General features: G+C 46.7%; 1 protein-coding gene across 1 annotated transcript in view; it reads right to left on the bottom strand.

Moving 5' to 3' along the window:
• The window catches only part of ANO2 (anoctamin 2), a 334,451-nt gene that overhangs the window by 152,712 nt on the left and 163,276 nt on the right, over positions 1-18,463 (bottom strand). Inside the window, exons 12-14 of the mRNA XM_013964246.2 lie at positions 12,840-12,922; positions 6,132-6,143; positions 5,145-5,255 (exon numbers count right to left, since the gene is read on the bottom strand). Coding sequence (XP_013819700.2) covers positions 5,145-5,255; positions 6,132-6,143; positions 12,840-12,922 — 206 coding nt within the window. The remainder of the gene's footprint in view (positions 1-5,144; positions 5,256-6,131; positions 6,144-12,839; positions 12,923-18,463) is intronic.

Genomic DNA, 18,463 nt, shown 5'->3' with positions numbered 1-18,463 from the left:
CTAAGCTCATCTCTTTACCATCTTCACTATGCCCACACTCTTGAACATCATAACAGCAGATATTAAAATAGCCCAATTACCACCACCTAAAATGAGACAGTCTGTCCCCCACAGTTATGGGCTAATGACTGACATGATCTGTCATCAGCAGGAAAAAGCAGAGGCTACAATCCAGTCTCCCTGTGTGACAGCTGAGGCGGAAGAGACTGCAGGTGGGCTTGGCCACCTGATGATACGTTGTGAATTCTCCTCAGGGAAGCCTATAGACAGAGTTAAAGAGCAATGGGCCACAGTCAGCAGCATACTTAATGGTGAAAGGCCAAGTTCCAGAGCAAGACAAGGAAGTTGACCCTCATCACTACTACTCAACACTGTACAAGAGATTCTTGTCAGGGCAATTATGGAGAAAAGAGGGGAGGGACAGAAGATGGAGAGAGAGACAAAAATGTACCCAGGTTGGGAAAGAAAGAAAACTCTCTTCAAGATGACATGATCTTATAAATTTAAAATCCTAAGGAATCCACTAAAAACTACCAGAATTAATAAATGAGTTCCACAAAGTTGTGGGATAGAAAATCAATATACAAAAATCAACTGCAGTCCTATATACTAGCAATGAACAATCCAAAATTGAAATTATGAAAACAATTACATTTGCAACTGCATGGAAAACAATAATACTATTGTAAACAAGTTTAACTGAAGATGTGTAAGAACTATACCCTGAAAATATAAAATGTTTTTGAAAGATCTAAATATATGAAAAGATATACCATGTTCATAGATTAGAAGATTTAGCATCATTAAGATGGTACTACTGCCTGAATTAATCTACAAACTCAACTCAATCCCTATCAAAAATTCAGTCTTGCTTTTTTAGTAGAAATTGACAAGCTGGTAATAACACTAATATGGAAATTCAAGACACCCATAATTGCCAAAAATTCTGAAAAAGAAGCATAGAGTCACATTCCCAATTTCAAAACTTATTACACAGGTGTATGAGTCTGAGTGAACTCCAGGAGTTGGTGATGGACAGGGAGGCCTGGTGTGCTGCGATTCATGGGGTCGCAAAGAGCCAGACATGACTGAGCGACTGAACTGAACTGAACGGAATAATTAATTGAGATAATGTGGTATTGGCCTAAGGACAGACAAATAGGCTAATGAAATAGAACTGAGTGTCCAGAAAGAAATGAACTCTTACATTTATGGTCAATTGATTTTTGATGAAGGTATAAAGATAGTTCAATGGAGAAAATATTCTTTCCAACGAACAATGCCAGAAAAACGGAATATTCATGCAAAAAAATGAATTTTAACTCCTTACTTACATCATATACAAAAATTAATTCAAAGTGCATCATAAACCTAAATTTAAGAGCAAACACTGTAAAATTCTTAGAAGACTTGATAGTATATCTCTATGACACTGGATTAAGCAAGGGTTTCTTAGGTACGACACAAAAGCATAAATGAAAAAGACAAGACCTGACAAACTGAACTGCACCAAAAAACTCTCATGCAGCAAACTGCATCACTAATTAAATTTTTAGAAATCCACAGAAAGAGAGAAAATATTTGCAAATAATAGTATTTGATAAGGGACTGGTGTTCAGATTATGTAAATAACTCAATACAATAATGAAAAGAAAATTAACCCAAATTTTCAAATGAGCAATGAAGTTGAATAGAAATTTTTCCAAAGAATACATAAAAAATTGCAAATAAGCACATGAAAAGATGTTCAACATCATTAGTCATTAGGGAAATGCTAATTCAAACCACAACGAAATACCACTTCACACGAGTAGGATGGATAAAATAAAAAAGATGATAACAAGTGTTGGTGAAGATGTGGAGAAATTAAAAGTCTTCATGCATTGCTGGTTGGCATGTGAAATGGTGCAACCACTTTGAAAAATATCACAGCAGTCCTTCAAAATTATGGTTATGGTCTGAGAATTAAAATGTTAATTCAAAATGTTAAACCAGGTTACCATATGTTACCTACCATAGTTACCTACCAAAAAATGTGAAAACATATATCCATACAAAACCTGGTACACAAATGTTCATAGCAGCATTGTTCATAACAGCCAAAAAGTAAAAAGCCATCTATATGTCCATCTACTGATGGCTGTATAAATAAAACTGGATATACCCAAAATATGGAATACTATTTAGCAATAAAAAATGAAAGAAGTCTAATATAGCTATAACATGGGTGAATAATGAAAATATTCTGCTAAGTAAAAGAACAGAAATATCACATTTTGCATGATTTCATTTACACGTAAATCCAGAATAGGCAAATGTGTTGAAACAGGAAGTAGAAAACTTGCTTCCCAGGTTATAGGGTTTGGTTTTGAAAAGATAAAAATACTTTAAACTTAGATTGTGGGAATGACTGCACAAAACTGTAAACATACTGAAAACCACCGAACTGTTTAATTTAAATGGGTGAAGGGTATGGTCTGAGAATTAAATTGCTATAAAGATGCTTTTAAAAAGGAACCTGACATCTTCAAAGAAAAACTTTCTAAGAAACAATAGGCCTTGGGGATAAGGTGGAGCTGAGTTTGACTACTAGCTCCTCCACAACTAGCTATGTGGTCTTCCATAATTTCCTCTACCATCTGAGCCTGGAAATGGAAGGGTTTTTTTCTTTTTTAAAAGAAAGCTTTTATTTTATGTTAGAGTATAGCCAATTAACAATGTTGTGATATTTTCAGGTGGAGAGTGAAAGGACTCAGCCACTTATATCCTTATATCCATTCTCCCCTAGACTCCCCTCCCATTGAGGCTGGCACGTAACATTGAGCAGAATTCCCTGTGCTTATACAGTAAGTCTTCGGTTATCTGTTTTAAATATAGCAGTGCGTACATGTCCATCCCAAGCTCCCTAACTATCCCTTCCCTTCCTATCCGCCCCCAACCTCCAGCAATCATAAGTTCATTCTCAAAGTCTGTGAATCTATTTCTGTTTTGTAAATAAGTTCAGATAAAGGGTAGTTTTCAGCATTCAAGAGGAAGGAATATAAGGAGAGATGGAACACGCAACCTCAGGGTTACAAAGTAGGCAGAGCCAAGGTGAGCCTCTGGGATGAAAGAAGCACATCCAAAACCATCATCTAGACTTTGACTCTCGGTCCCTGTCCATTTCCCAGAAGCACATGCCTTTCTTAGGTATCCCGCCCATGATGGTGCCCCGAGAGTCCTATTTTGCCGTGGGTATTGACCTCCACTCTTCCCGGAGGCTAGAGAAACATCGCTCCCATCAGGCAGCAACATGTGCTTCTCTGTTCATCTCCCACCTCTGGCTAGGCTTACAGCATGAACAGAAGCACACTTCCGATAGTAACAGAACGGAGGGAACACAAGTAGGATGCTGACCATCAAATTCCTGGCCATTTTTAGCTTACACTGCTCATTTGGGAAGGTCATTTCCCTTCCAGTGCCTATAAGGCATTAGAGGCTTTGAGCTTTGCATTCTCAACAGTGTAATGAAAATAAATGTTGAATGCTGAAACATAAACGTATGTATCATTCATAATGCATTCAGATGTCTTTCAATTATTCATGGTTCCTGAAAGTTATTTCACCTATCACGTATATATATCCAAGTAGTGCTTAAGTCAGAAACACAGTCTCAACGTACGGAAATTCAGCTCCTTGGCATTCCCGTCTATGGAATTAAAATTAAATGAGTCAGTGGTCAATAAAAGTTACATGTAATTTCCATAAAATTATCCAATGTGTATCACCCTGGGGTGGAGAAAGGGGGCTGCATGAGATTGCAAGAGTAGACAGGATACAATATGCTTGCTTTCTGATGAAGCTGGTGGCAATGATTACTCTTCCCTAAGAATGAACTCATTTTTCTCCCCAAATATTTGGTGGTCTTTGACTTACTGTTTTCTAGGGAAAAATAATTCAGACAGGCCACCCCCTTTCTCTTCTAAGTCCTGTTTCTTTTTAAAAAAAGAAGAAAGAAAGCTAACATACTGGGCTCAAAAACACCACATTCTTCTGTATTGGTGCTTGAATAAATTTGCATGTTAACATGAATGGTTCCAACTTAAAGAATGTAAAATTAAATAAAATTTGAATTCTAATCCAAAATGGAGAAAAGACACATGTAAAAACAACAGATTGTCGATCTCGTTGATTTTTTTCAGGACCCAGATTAGGAAAGACATAAACACACATACACACACCCACACACTCACACACACACACACACACACACACACACACACTTGGTTTCAAAAAAGGGTGGCATGCAGAGGAGACCGGCACTGCCAAAGAGGAGCCTCCCCCGAACCCCCACCTCACAGGCACTGAGAGTATTTACGGATCACAGTGTAGATTCTGAAGCTCTGTTGCGATGTCTGAATGCCACCCAAAAACTCAGAAAACGACTCACAAGCCATGTTCACCATCGCCTCCCTACTTTGGAGGCCTATCCAGAGAAAATGAAATGTGAGGAACAGCATATGAGCAGCTCAGGCAAACACAGGCTCGAGTGTGCCTCTGCCAGCTCTAAGAGCCATTTCTCAATTCATCCTTGAACTGTAGTTAGATGCCCAGACTGTCAGAGACAGGCCTGGGTTGGAATCCCTGATCCACACCCCCCATTCACTGGCTGGGTGACCTCCGGCCAATGACTTAATTTGTGCACATAACTTTTTTCATTAGCTTTCATTTACAGAAAAATTGTGCCAGCTTCATAAATTTATTGCAAGAATAAAAGGCACTGAGAACAGCGTCTGGCCCCTACCAGGAACTTAGGAAGGGTTAGCTGTCACTGAGATGGTTGGTCTGGCAGTGGTTGCTATTGTTATTCACTGTGTAGGTGATGAAGTACAGAAGAACCAGGCCTCTAATGGCTTCTTGCTTTTCTGACCGGGTCTCCCATTTCGTCCAGACACTACCACCCAGGAAAGAGATAAATCTAGTTGTGGCAGAAGCCTGCTCCCCACGAGCTCTGCCCTCTGGACAATGAGGGATATTATCAAGCTTTCTTTCCATCCTGTCCCACCACTGACAGCCCTTCTTGTCCATGAAGGCATTTCCAGTGAAATGACAACAAGATCTTAAGAAATAAACAGGATAGCGAGCACCAAGGGCCAGCATCTTACCTCATCCTCAGCCTCAGTCCCACTGGTTCCCAGTTTCTGGACCACAGACTTGTTGCTCTCCTTCAGCATTTTCTCGCGAACTTTCGTTTCATACTCAGGCCGGGAATGCTCCTAAAACCCAGAGTCAAAGAGTGGTTAGTACACAGGACGGGCAGTCTTGGCCTGCAGGGCTGAACCAGACACCACATGGACAGTGAGTCAGGACACAGGACCGGACGCTATGGGACGAGAGCTGCCTCACCACTCACAACCACCACATCACACACGACCACCGCACTACACACAACTGCCACAGTATACACAACTACCATACCACATGACCACCACACCACTCACAACCACCACATCACACATGATGGCCACGCTACACACAACTGCCACAGTATACACAACTGCCACACCACATGACCGCCATACCACACACAACCACCACAACACATATGACAGCCACACCACACACGACCGCCACACCACACATACCACACATACCACACAGGACTGCCACACCACACGCAACCACTTCACCACACACAACCGCCATACCACACACGACCGCCACACCACACAGGACTGCCACACCACACACGACCGCCACACCACACACGACTGCCACACCACACATGACTACCACACCACACATGACAGCCACACCACACATACCATACAGGACTGCCACACCACATGCAACCATTTCACCACACACGACTGCCATACCACACACAACCGCCATAGCACACACGACCGCCACACCACATGACCGCCACACCACATACAACCACCACACCACTCACAATCACCACACCACACTAGAGTGCCACACCACAGGCAGCCACCCCACCACACAAAACTACCACACCACAGGCAGCCACCACACCACACACAACTGCCATACCACACACAACCACGAGGCGTCTAGACCCGGAAAACCAGGAACACAATGTGGCAGGAAAGGACACACGACAGTTGTTATCACACTGAAAACCAAACCTGAGCACGTTCCTGGGGGCAGTGCCGGTGTTGAGAAAAGAGAGAGGAAGCGTTAACAAGCAGCTGATACAGATAGGGGCCCTGAGCTGCACACAGCAGTGACCAAAGGCCGCCTCTGGCCACCCCACCATCTATCCCCAGCCTCCATTGTAAGTTTCAATAAGCCCAGTCCCAGCTGGAGAAACAGACGTGCCCCACAGCTGGATGTCAGGGCAAGGACCGGCTGTCTTCCTCAAGTCATTCTTCCGTGAGCTAAAAATGGCGGCCAGTAAACAGCAAAGCTAAAGGCGGCCACAGGGAATCTTAAAACTTGCATGCCTGGACCTGTTTCCCCTTCAGTCTAGGTGAGTAACTCACTGGCAAGTACACCGGTGCTTAGGAGACATCCCCGGGGCCACTCAGCAACACAAACCTGAACAGTGAGTCACCAGGCATGAGAAAGAGAGCCTGGCTCGTCGGAAAGACCACAGTCCCAGCAACTCAGAGGCTGGGGCAGGAAGATGCACGGCTGACTTCAAAGAGAACTTAACGGTGTAAGTTAAGTGTCTTCCCTGCAGCTTTCAAGGACCAATATCCAGGATATGAGGACTTCACATTCCTGCAACATTTACCGAGAACTCCCAGGCAGGGATCCCAGAGCTGGTTCTCAGCAGACTCAGAGAACACACATTCCCTTATCACTGCTCATGGCTTAGAGATTCTGAAAGCCAACAAGCTAGGCTCCTTACCTATCTCTAACTTTCCTGGGAAATGCCATGATGCTGGAGAGGAGAAACTACACACATGACTCATAAGAATAACTGATATAAGAGAGAAGGAGCTATTCCAGAATTCTGAAGGCTTCCCATCATTAACAGGTCTCTAGGATGTAGCCTACCCTGAGAGGTGGGACCTTCTCTGCCTGCTGAACCACAGGTGGCGGTGCCTCCTTTCTCTCAAAACCTTCAAGCTTTATAGCTTGTACGACATGTAGTTCTTGATCACATATTTTTCTTTTATTATTTCCTAGTTGCTCTGCATGTGAGAGTCTTTACATCCTAATATAAGAATCTGCTATCTGGCCTGTACTATTCGTGCTTCTCACAGTAATTAGCACAGTGTCTGACGCTCTGCGACCCCGTGGACCGTAGCCTACCAGGCTCCTCCGTCCATGGGATTCTCCAGGCAAGAATACTGGAGTGGGTTGCCATTTCCTTCTCCAGGGGATCTTCCCGACTCAGGGATCGAACCTGGGTTTCCCACATTGGAGGCAGACGCTTTAACCTCTGAGCCTCCAGGGAAGCCCTTATTGGGAGCACACAGAAATCCCTAAATGCTTGTGAAGTTCACTTCGTTTGGTCTCTCCTCTTCATCCATCCTCCAATATAGCAATTCCTAATGTGTGTGCCAGGAGGGTTTGGGGTTAAAAAAGGATTCCAGGCTCGAACTGATTGGAAAACTCCTTACAACGTGTCACCTGAGAGTCACTAGGAGCCTAATAAAAGCTCTGAAAAGGTTCCCCTGTTGAATATTCTTCAGCCCAGCAGGTCCCACAACACTTTCACTTCCAGCAAATAACATCCTGCAGAAATACTCTGAGAAACACAGTGTGACCTTTTCCTCCATGGCCTCTGAAATCTGGTTGCTTTTCTTTTATATGATTGCTATGGAAGATTTTAACTATAAAATAATAGCTGAGTGTTTCTATTGAGTATCAGAATCTCAATTCCAAAGACCTTCAAGCAAGACTTGCTTTCACCCTGTCACCCACTGCAGAGGAGCTTCAGGGCCTTCTCTTCTGATGAGAGGAGGCTCCTGACCAGTCCCTGATTTTCCAAAGATGTGACATCACATAGAGGCATCTCCCAGTTGTGGCTGTGGCCCCCTGCACCATACTCTGGGCCCCAGTTCAGATCCCCCTCATTTGTTTATAAGAAGCCAAAAGCTCTTGGTACATAGACAGGAGTCACAGGCTCTGAAAGTGGAATCTTGGCCTTCTCTGCTTTGCAACTGCAGCAAGGTCAGACAAGGATCTCCCTGCTTACAGTTAAGAAGATCAGGTTAGGTCACAAGATTCCTCAAAGGCAGGGAGCTGGATCAATGAGCTCCCAGCCAGAGTAGCAAGCATCTAGACCCCCATGAGCGTGGCTCTGACATATCCAGCCGTGGGCAAGTCATCATTAAACATAGCCTCCCTGGATGGGTGGTCTGATGCCAAGTCATCACAAATACATAACCCTCCCACAAAGCTCTGGGAAATATTTCACAAAGCTGCTTCCATCTGGTTATCCCTCAGGAGCTGTCCTGAAGAAAGGGCCTAGGCCAGCTCAGAACCAGTCTTTGCTGATCTACAGAGGTAAATCTGCAGATGCAATTAACAAAGGTCTCCATCCAAGAGCCATCAAGCATCTCCTGTGCTCTGAGCCCGTGGGAGCTCTTTTCCAAGTTCTGAGGCTACATATAAGGTCCTTCCTCTCCAGGAGCTTATCCCCAAGTGAAGGAAGATGACAGAAACCAAACAAACCCACCAACAAGAAGCTAGTAGATGGGGAATCAGAGCAGCAGGAGAAATGTCAGGCTGGCCGCTTCAGAAGGGGGATTTAGGGAAGGTATGGATGTGAGAGTGGGACCATAAAGAAGGTTGAGCACTGAAGAATTGATGCCTTCAAATTGTGGTGCTCGAGAAGACTCTGGAGAGCCCCTTGGACTGGAAGGAGATCAAACCAGTCTATCCTAAAGGAAGTCAATTCTGAATATTCATTGGAAGGACTGATGCTGAAGTTGAACCTCCAACACTATGGCCACCTGATGCAAAGAGCTGACTCATTGGAAAAGACCCTGATGCTGGCAAAGATTGAGGGCAGGAGGAAATGGGACGACAGAGGATGAGATGGTTGGATGGCATCACCAACTCAACAGAGATGAGTTTGAGCAAACTCTGGGAGATAATGGATGACACGGAAGCCTGGCATGCTGCAGTCCATGGGGTCGCAAAGCGTCAGACATGACTTAGAGACTGAACAACAACAGCCAGAGGAGGGTGACGTTGGGACAGAAAAGCCAGGAAAGAATTAGCTAGGGTGGAGACTGGCACCTTCAAGGCAGCAGAAAGAGCCAGTGCAAAGCCTAGAAGGAGCTGTGGAGAGAAGGCAGATCCAGGAGGCAGGAATCTCTGGAGGAGGAGAAGGCCACCATGAGCTGGGCTCAGAGGGGAGGCAGGAGGTTGTGTCTTATGTGATGGGAAGCCGTTAGGGACAGCTAAGCCTGATATGGTAGATGTGAATGGGAGGAATGGAGGGGAGGACTCTATGCCCAGATAAGGCCATCTCTGAGGGGTCCCAAGGACATCTGGGGCCTGAGGGCAGAAGGTAATTGGGCAAGAGAGGTGGCCAAAATGAAGACCACCCCACCTCAGAGCAAAGACTCATGAGGTCTGGCAGGAGGCTCCTTCAACAAGCTCCAAAGGAGTCTCTTAGGACATCTCCACTGGTTCCACAAGGAGGCCCCTCGGCCTGGGGCTGCTGACCCAGGAGGTGGATTCTCCAGCCACCTTCCCCATTCCCCTGCTCATTTCCATGGTGTCTCATGTGGAGAGGGCAGCCGAAGGAGGAGGGACGAAGGGTGGATGTCTCTGGTCTCTGTGTGAGTTAGCACCCTCCCCTCCCACGTATTTCCTAATAAAGACCACAGGAAAGAAGGCTGTCTGGGGGCTCTGTCTGTACAGCTGCCTATGGGAGGATTCCTGAGACTTGGAGATCAGAGAAACAGCTCTAATCACAACCTTCAAGGACTCCTGCGTCCCTCTCCCCAAAGCCCAGGTAGTATCTGCCATTCTCTTGCCCCTCATTTGAACACAGGTTAGGGCTTCCCTGGCGGCTCAGATGGTAAAGAATCTGCCCACAATGACGGAGATCACAGTTTGACCCCTGGGTGAGGAAAATCCCCTGGAAAAGGAAATACAAAGCCATTTCAGTATTCTTGTCTGGGAAATCCAATGGACAGAAGGGCCTGGAGGGCTACAGCTCATGAGGTCCAAACAGTCGCACACAGCTGAGCAGCTAACACTAAATCTGCCCCTGACACTTCATGTAAGTCCCAGGGCACGGCACAAACACCTGCCAATCCTGCCTTCCATGCCTTCTCATGACCTAAGGAGGCAGAGCAGCAATCGGGACGCTCCCTGGCCTGGCCACCAGACTGCATTTGCTGCTCTGCCCCCCACTGCAGCCCAATCCCTTTTCCCTGCAGCCAGTGACACTTCCCAGGCATCTCACTACCTCTGAGCCACACCTGAGCTTCCCCAGATCAACGGTCCCGTTGGCTGTTTCCTCCTATGGGTACCCGTTCTTCCCTTTGCTGCTTATTAAAATTCAACCAGTCTCCAAAACCTTGATTTTTTGTTGTTGTTTAGTTGTGATCTGATAGACTGCAGCACACCAGGCTTTCCTGTCTTTCACTGTCTCCCAGAGTTTGCTCAAATTCATGTCCATTTAGTCGGTGATACCATCTAACCATCTCATCCTCTGCTGCCCCCTTCTCCTTCTGCCTTAAGTCTATTATTTTTAAGCATTCTTTTAGGCCAGAAGTAATTTCTCTCAAACTCACTGTTGTATTCTAAACATTCAGAGACCAGATTGCCCCTTAGCTGAATTCAGTCCTTTGAAGATACTCGAAGACCATGTCTGTGGGGGTGCCATATCCCAAATCAGAACCTGGTCCATAGTAGTTGTTTGATGTGCATGTTCAGATTTAACTCAAATTAAAGTGTGTTTAATATCCAAGTCCAAAAATCTAAATACCTGGAAGCAAAGACACAGCTGTCCTCCCTTCTCCCAGTCATGCCTGCCCCCAGTCTGGTGAACAGGGGCACATAAACAATGCTTGCAGAGCTGATCTGCCCCCAGGAACCTCACACAGAGAGCCTGTCAGGACCAGCTCCTTGTGCCAGGGTGAACCCAGGCTTGGTCAGGCCCCTCTCAGCCTGCACAGGAGTTCCTGGAGTCAGGCCCGTCCCAAGACTCGGCCATGGCTCATTGGTTAAACAGGAAACAGGAAACCTGGCTACAAGAAACAAAAACGGATTAACATCTCACTCCTGCCAGGGCCCCAGGACTGAGATTTCCAGGGCACCGAGTCCTGATAGATGCCTTCTCCACGTGAGTGTGTTTACACATCCTCTCTACAGAGAGACTTGCTGGCTTCCTCAACGCTACTCGGAAGACACACTTGGCCTGTTTCTGGCCTCACACAGGCTTAGGTGCCAAGAAGCTTCTTCTTCTTTTCCTTGGAGACCTCAGAGTCCTGGCCTTAGGAGAAGGGAGCTGTGCCCCCACCCTCTCCCCACATCCAGCCCTCTCCTTTCTCTTCTCTCCTCTCTCCCTCTCTGTTTCTGGAATGAAATGGAACAGGACAAAATCACCCACACAGTCCAACTCTGACAGCTCTTTCCGTTGGAAGCACTACTTTGGCCACTTTCCCCCAACAAATGCAATTGCCTTCATTATTCTGCGTTGCTTATCTTCTTAACTAATTTGTATCCACTCTGAAGGCAGAATCCATATGTACATTCTCTCGTTTGCCACAGAATCTGCAATGCTATGAGTCCCCAGGCGTACGTTAAACGCAGACGACTGAGGATAGAGTGAGCGTGTGAACTCAATCCATGGTCATCGAATGCCCACCTGCGCAAAGGCAAGCTGAATACCTGGAGCTTTAAGGACAGGGGAGGATGCCATATCACAGACCACGGAACCACATAGACTTGGGAGCAAGACTAAACTGGGAATTTCACTAGCTTGGATCAAAACATCAGGGTCACAGAGCCAGGGGTCCCTAGTCTCCAAGGCAACAGACATCAATAAGTGATGGAGAATACAGAAAAGGTCAGCTCTCCATGAGGCCACCATATGCTCGCAGCCAGCCAGTCCATGGTACTCAAGGTGCCTCCTGGACCTCTGGACACTGTTCCACCACCTCATCGACAATGCCCATGGCAACGCAAGTGCCTAGCTAATATTCGCTTCTGCTGTTCAGACAATGGCAGCAAGTGGGAATAGGTAACTATGAGCAACCGTGCCCATGCTGGTCATCATTAACTTGCCAATATCATCAGGGGCCCCAGTTCTCAAATAAGCCCCAAGGGCAGATCAGTTACTTTCATCCTTTAAACAACATCTGTCCATAAAACTCGACTCTGAAAGAACCTACGCTTTCTCTTAGCTCATGTTCCAATGTCACATCTACTGACAGGGTACTGGGTGACTGGTTCTTTCCTTCTCCATAAACATCAAAGGCACCTGGCACCCATGCCTCCACCTGACCCCCAGCAGGCTACCAGGGGCATCCAGACACGTCCATATAACATGTCTGGGTCACAGCCTCTTGCTTCATGCTCTCAAGCACCAATGAGACAGGAGGTGGAAGAATGTTGAGTTGAACCTCAAGGCTATGGCAAGGCTTGCTTCTTGTGCCATTTTTTCCCACCAATGGTCACAAGCACATTTGGCTACCCATCAAGTCTGAGGTCTTACAGGTCAAGAGAAGATAGAGGATTTCAACTCTTGGCCTCAGTGCCTATCAACACTGGCTTAGATGGAGCCGAGCTAGGAAAGGGGTCACAGCAAGAGTTGGCAGGGGACCAGCTCCTGTGAGAGCAAAGAAAGTAGCTATTTCATGCAAGACAATTTATTTCCAGAGGCAAAGCAAAGCAGAAATCCTAAGAGAACTCACTTCTTCCTCTTCGATGCCAGTCAGGTCCCAGAAGTAGCCCAGTCGCATCTGTAATCGCTTCCAGTTTTCAAGAAACATGGTAGCTTGAAAAGAGAGAAAAAATTCTATTAATTTTGGAGAGTGGATTGCAAGCACCCTTAGGCTTCACCCAGTGGAGGATACACACTGAATATTAGTCACTCAGTCATGTCCAACTCTTTGCGACCACCCCCCCTCCCCACCCCGCCCCGGGCGATAGCCTGCCAAGCATCCCTGTCCATGGTATTTTCCAGGCAAGAATACTGGAGTGGGTGCCATTCCCTTCTCCAGGGGATCTTCCCGACCCAAGGATCAAACTCAGGTTTTGTGCATTGCAGGCAGATTCTTTACCATCTGAGCTACCAGGGAAGCCCCATTTCTAGGTTATAAGAAAAGCTTAAACACTGATCTCAAGAAATAAAGGAGCCTATTATACAGAGTGAAGTAAGCCAGAAAGAAAAACACCAATACAGTATACTAATGCATATATATGGAATTTAGAAAGATGGTAATGATAACCCTGTATGCGAGACAGCAAAAGAGACACAGATGTATAGAACAGTCTTTTGGACTCTGTGGGAGAGGGAGAGGGTGGGATGATTTGGGAGAATGGCATTGAAACATGTATAATATCATATATGAAATGAATCACCAGTCCAGGTTCGATGCAGGATACAGGATGCTTGGGCACTAGGATGACCCAGAGGGATAGTACGGGGAGGGAAGAGGGAGGGTTCAGGATGGGGAACATGTGTACACCTGTGGCGGATTCATGTTGATGTATGGCAAAACCAATGCAATATTGTAAAGTAATTAGTCTTGAATTAAAATAAACAAATTTATATTTAAAAAATTTAAAAAAAAATTTTTTTAATTTTTAAAAGAAAGGAAGAATAGAAGCAACCGAGGAAACCAGAATTGAAAGAGACACATGTACCCCAATGTTCATCACAGCACTGTTTATAATAGCCAGGACATGGAAACAACCTAGATGTCCATCAGCAGATGAATGGATAAGAAAGCTGTGGTACATATACACAATGGAGTATTACTCGGCTGTTAAAAAGAATACATTTGAATCAGTTCTGATGAGATGGATGAAACTGGAGCCGATTATACAGAGTGAAGTAAGCCAGAAAGAAAAACACCAATACAGTATACTAACACATATATATGGAATTTAGAAAGATGGCAATGACGACCCTGTATGCAAGACAGCAAAAAAGACACAGATGTGTATAACAGACTTTTGGACTCAGAGGGAGATGGAGAGGGTGGGATGATTTGGGAGAATGGCATTGTAACATGTATACTATCATGTAAGAATCGAATCGCCAGTCTATGTCTGACGCAGGAGACAGCATGCTTGGGGCTGGTGCACGGTGATGACCCAGAGAGATGTTATGGGGAGGGAGGTGGGAGGGGGGTTCATGTTTGGGAACGCATGTACACCCGTGGTGGATTCATGTCAATGTATGGCAAAACCATACATTGTTGTGGTACAGTATTGTAAAGTAAAAAATACAGTATTGTAAAGTGAAAAAAAAAAAAAACCAGATAACAAAGAAAAAAAAATGAACTGTAGCTACAAGCACTAATATAAATGAGAAAATACTCATATAAACAGTTCAGAAAGAAAGAAGTGAAAGAAGCAAAATGATTCCAGTCATGCGAAAGACAAAAATAGGGAAACAATACACAATTTATGCATTAAAAAAAAAAGTAAGAAATTGGAATGATGGCTTTTAGCCTTTTTAGACAAACCTCATCTTCCCTACATGTTCTCTCTTCCTGCACCTTCCTCTCACTTTTTTCTCCATCTTTCTGTCCCCCGCACAACTTCCCTTTCCTGGGCCTGAATCATCTCATCCTGAGATTACGTCACGTCTCCTAATAATTCTACCTGAGTCCAGGGTCTCAGACTTCCACTCCATCCTGCAGGCAGCTGGGAGACGCAGCTCCCAGAAGTGACATTCATTCATTCTCCAAGCAAATATCTGTTGAATGCCTACCATCCAGACACACTGGTCAGCTTGCCTGCTCCAACCACAGCCCTTGAAGGGCAGCCCAACATGCTCCAGAAAGAACCAATTCCCTCAGCCCTGAAGCCACGGCTTCTTTAGATCAGGATTGGACACCTGATACTGCTGACGGGGCCAATCAGATTCTCTCTCTTGAAAACTGAAACTAAGAGACACAAAGAGAAACGGGAGAGACCTCGCAGCGTGTGAAGAAAGGAGAAAGGTTCCTTATAGCTCCTCCTGCTCCAGTTCCCCAGGCGCCTGGCTGTACTTCATCTCCTGCATCCACAAACTTGCTTCCTACTTTCTTATAACCCCTTGTTATCTGAGCAAGCTTGAACGGATTTCCTAACGTGAAAACCTGACCTACGATACCTGCGATATACCAAACACTGCTCAAGACATCGTGAGGAGCTTAGGTGAATCTGATGTGGATTTTGCTCTCAAGTGATTTAGTCTATCAGGAGAGATTTTAAATAGCTACGGTACAAGCATAAAGTGATCAGGGACTTACAAACAACACAGATAAAGGGCTGTGGGCATGCAGAAGAGGGGGTGCCAGCTGCCAGAGTATTTGAGCTGAGCTTTGAGGAGTAATAGCATTCGGGCAGTGCGGAGGGGCAGGGAGAAGGAGGATGCCAACAACCCCTCAAACTTGCAGTGAGTGGGTCCCTATTGTCAAGATTCTTCCCTCTGGATACAGAGAATGCGTGTATCTGGCCCATCCCGTCTGTCCCCATCCATTCTCACCATCTGTCAGCACACACCTCTCGTCTGCACTGCTGCTCAGGCATCACCTCATAGCCCTCTTCACCCCCAGCTTGTGCAAACTGTCCCTGTACCACGCCACCCTCCAGTGCTGCCTCCGTTGTTTCCTGACCAGCTCAAGCACTATAAGGTCAGACTCCCGGGCGCCCACACCTCTGCACTCCTACAGCCCTTAGGTCTGGTATGCTGGAAAAGGAAGGGGTGTGACAGTCCCTGAGGCCACCCCTACCCCACTACATCACCCCCAGTAACAGCCTGGGCGCCCTGCATTGCCTGCCACACCGGACCATCGATTGCAACTCAGGTCTGCAGCATAGAAACAGGACTGCAAACTTTTCTTCAGCTGGTACGTGTCTCTGTTCACCTGGGGCACTGTGCAAGGCTGAGCTTAGCAAACACTGAGAGCCTGACCAGGCATGTGGTTCCTTGAAGCTACATATGTTTCACTTGGTGCCACACTGCGGTGCACGGATCTGTACATCCCTGGTGGTCCAGGGGTTAAGGCTGCACTTCCAGTGCAGGGGGCACAGGTTTCCTGGTCAGGGAATTAAGATCCCACATGCCTCACAGTGTGTGGGGGAAAAAGTCTGTATCTTTGGTTCCTGGAATCTGAGGCTTTTTCCTTTAGTGTGTGTGCACCCCGACCTCTGGACGCCAGCCATGGCTTGGGGATGCTCTCCAAACTGGGGGGATGCTTCTCCTTGCCCTGTGCAGCTCCCAGCGCCCGAGGAGGGCTCTGCACACCAACTGTGGTCTCCATGAAAGAGAAGTCAGAACGGGAGCAGACGACGGGGTAACAGAGTCCCTGAGACTTAGAGAACAAACATGGTGCCAGGGGACAAGAATGAGGGGAAGGGATATTTAGGGAGTTTGGGATGGACACATACACACTGCTGTATTTTAAACAGGTAACCAACAAAGACCTGCTGCACAACACAGGGAACTCTGTTTAAGGTTATATGGCAGCCTGGAGGGGAGGGGAGTTTGGGGGGAATGGATCCATGTATATGTACGGCTGAGTCCCTTCACTGTTCACCTGAAACTACCACAACATTGTTAATCGGCTATGAAGTGAAGTGAAGTGAAGTTGCTCAGTCATGTCCAACTCTTTGCGACCCCATGGACTGCAGCCCACCAGGCTCCTTGGTCCATGGGATTTTCCAGGCATGAATACTGGAGTGGGTTGCCATTTCCTTCTCCAGGGCATCTTCCCGATCCAGGGATCAAATCCAGGTCTCCCACATTGCAGGCAGACACTTTAACCTCTGAGCCACCAGGTAATCGGCTATACCCCAATACAAAATCTTTAAAAGTCACTGAGGAAGACTCAGGGGGATATGAAGGACCCTCGTGACAATGGAGAGCAGCTCCCAGTGGATATCACATGCCTGGTACCACACCAGCTGCCCTGCACACACATCCAGACAGGTAGGCATGATTTCACCCACTTAAGAGATGAGGACAGGGTGCTCCAAGGTTGAGGACCAGCCTCCGTCCAGGTTACTCAGCACCTCGGCTGAGAGGACTGACTTCAGTAACACCAGGCAAGGCTCACGGTGATGGGTACAAAGCGGGACTGAGACCCACGTTTAGGACTGACCTTGACCCTGACCCTGACCCTGACCTCCTCCCTTCACCTCTCCCTTCCCTACTTTCAATATGGCTTCACTGTCTTTCCAAAGTTCCCTGGAGTTTGAAGCCAGAACCCCAGAGGGGCTGGGCCTGATGCCTCCACCAGCCGTGGGTCTGACCAACTCCTGCCCTCTACACACTCGACCTCCTGACCCCAGCCAAGTGACCTCCCACTCCTGCCCTCTGTACACCCTACTCCCACCCCCAGCTCAGTGAACTCTCCCTCCTCCCCTCTGTACACCCCACCCCTACCCCCAGCTCAGCCACCCCCCCACCCCACCCCCTGTCTCCTGCCCCACCCTCTCTCTGCAGAGAACCACTTCTCCCAGACTTCGCCCAGCCTCCTTCCCGGCAGCCTTGGGCCCTGGCCCAGGCCCACCCAGCACAGCACCACTGATCATAATAATCACGTAATGAGAGGCATAACTATTATTTTTAATTGTAATTTGTAGGCAGTCATGCCCTCAGGCTCTTGGCTGCTGTAACCAAATACACAATCACATAAAACATAGCAAAGCTGTTAAAATAACAAAACCAAACCCTAAGCCCGGAAGCACTGATAAAACCCCACTCCATTCGTTTTCCCTGCACTGCTGGTACCACGTGAGGGGAAGAGAGAGGAGACCAGGGGGGTGGGTGGGGGGCACGGGGGCATTGTCGCAGAACTCAGGAGGGATGGAGGTATCTGTTCATCCACCGAAAAGGGACAGCTGTTGGGGATCAAAAGTGGGAAGGGACAGCCCTGCCCCCATTTTAGGACCACGCAGAAAGCTTGTGTCCTAAGTTCGGGTTCAAAACCATTCTCCCTATTTGCAGCAAAATGAAGTAATTGGCATAGTAAGGAATTCAGAGACTGCCTTGTTTGAGAGTTTGGTGACAGAGCAGCCTAGATGGGTCGGTGGGGAGGTCAGTGAGAGGTGGGTGATTCAGACAATGTCCTCCTTGCCTCTGCTTCCTTTTTTTTTTTTTTTTCTTTATTTTGGCTGTGTTGGGTCTTCATTGCAACATACAGGTTCTCTAGCCGCAGTATGTGGGCTCAGCTGCCCCGAGGCTATGGAATCTTAGTTCCCCAACCAGGAATCAAACCAGCATCTCCTGTACTGCAAGGCAGGTTCTTAACCACTTTAACCACTGGACCACCAAGGAAGTTCCCAGCCTCCACTTCTGAGAGGATGCTGGAAGCCC

This window comes from Capra hircus, chromosome 5, assembly GCF_001704415.2.
Source record: "Capra hircus breed San Clemente chromosome 5, ASM170441v1, whole genome shotgun sequence".
Taxonomy (NCBI): domain Eukaryota; kingdom Metazoa; phylum Chordata; class Mammalia; order Artiodactyla; family Bovidae; genus Capra; species Capra hircus.
Note: the sequence above shows the minus strand (reverse complement) of the source record. Positions and strands in the feature narration are given on the sequence as shown.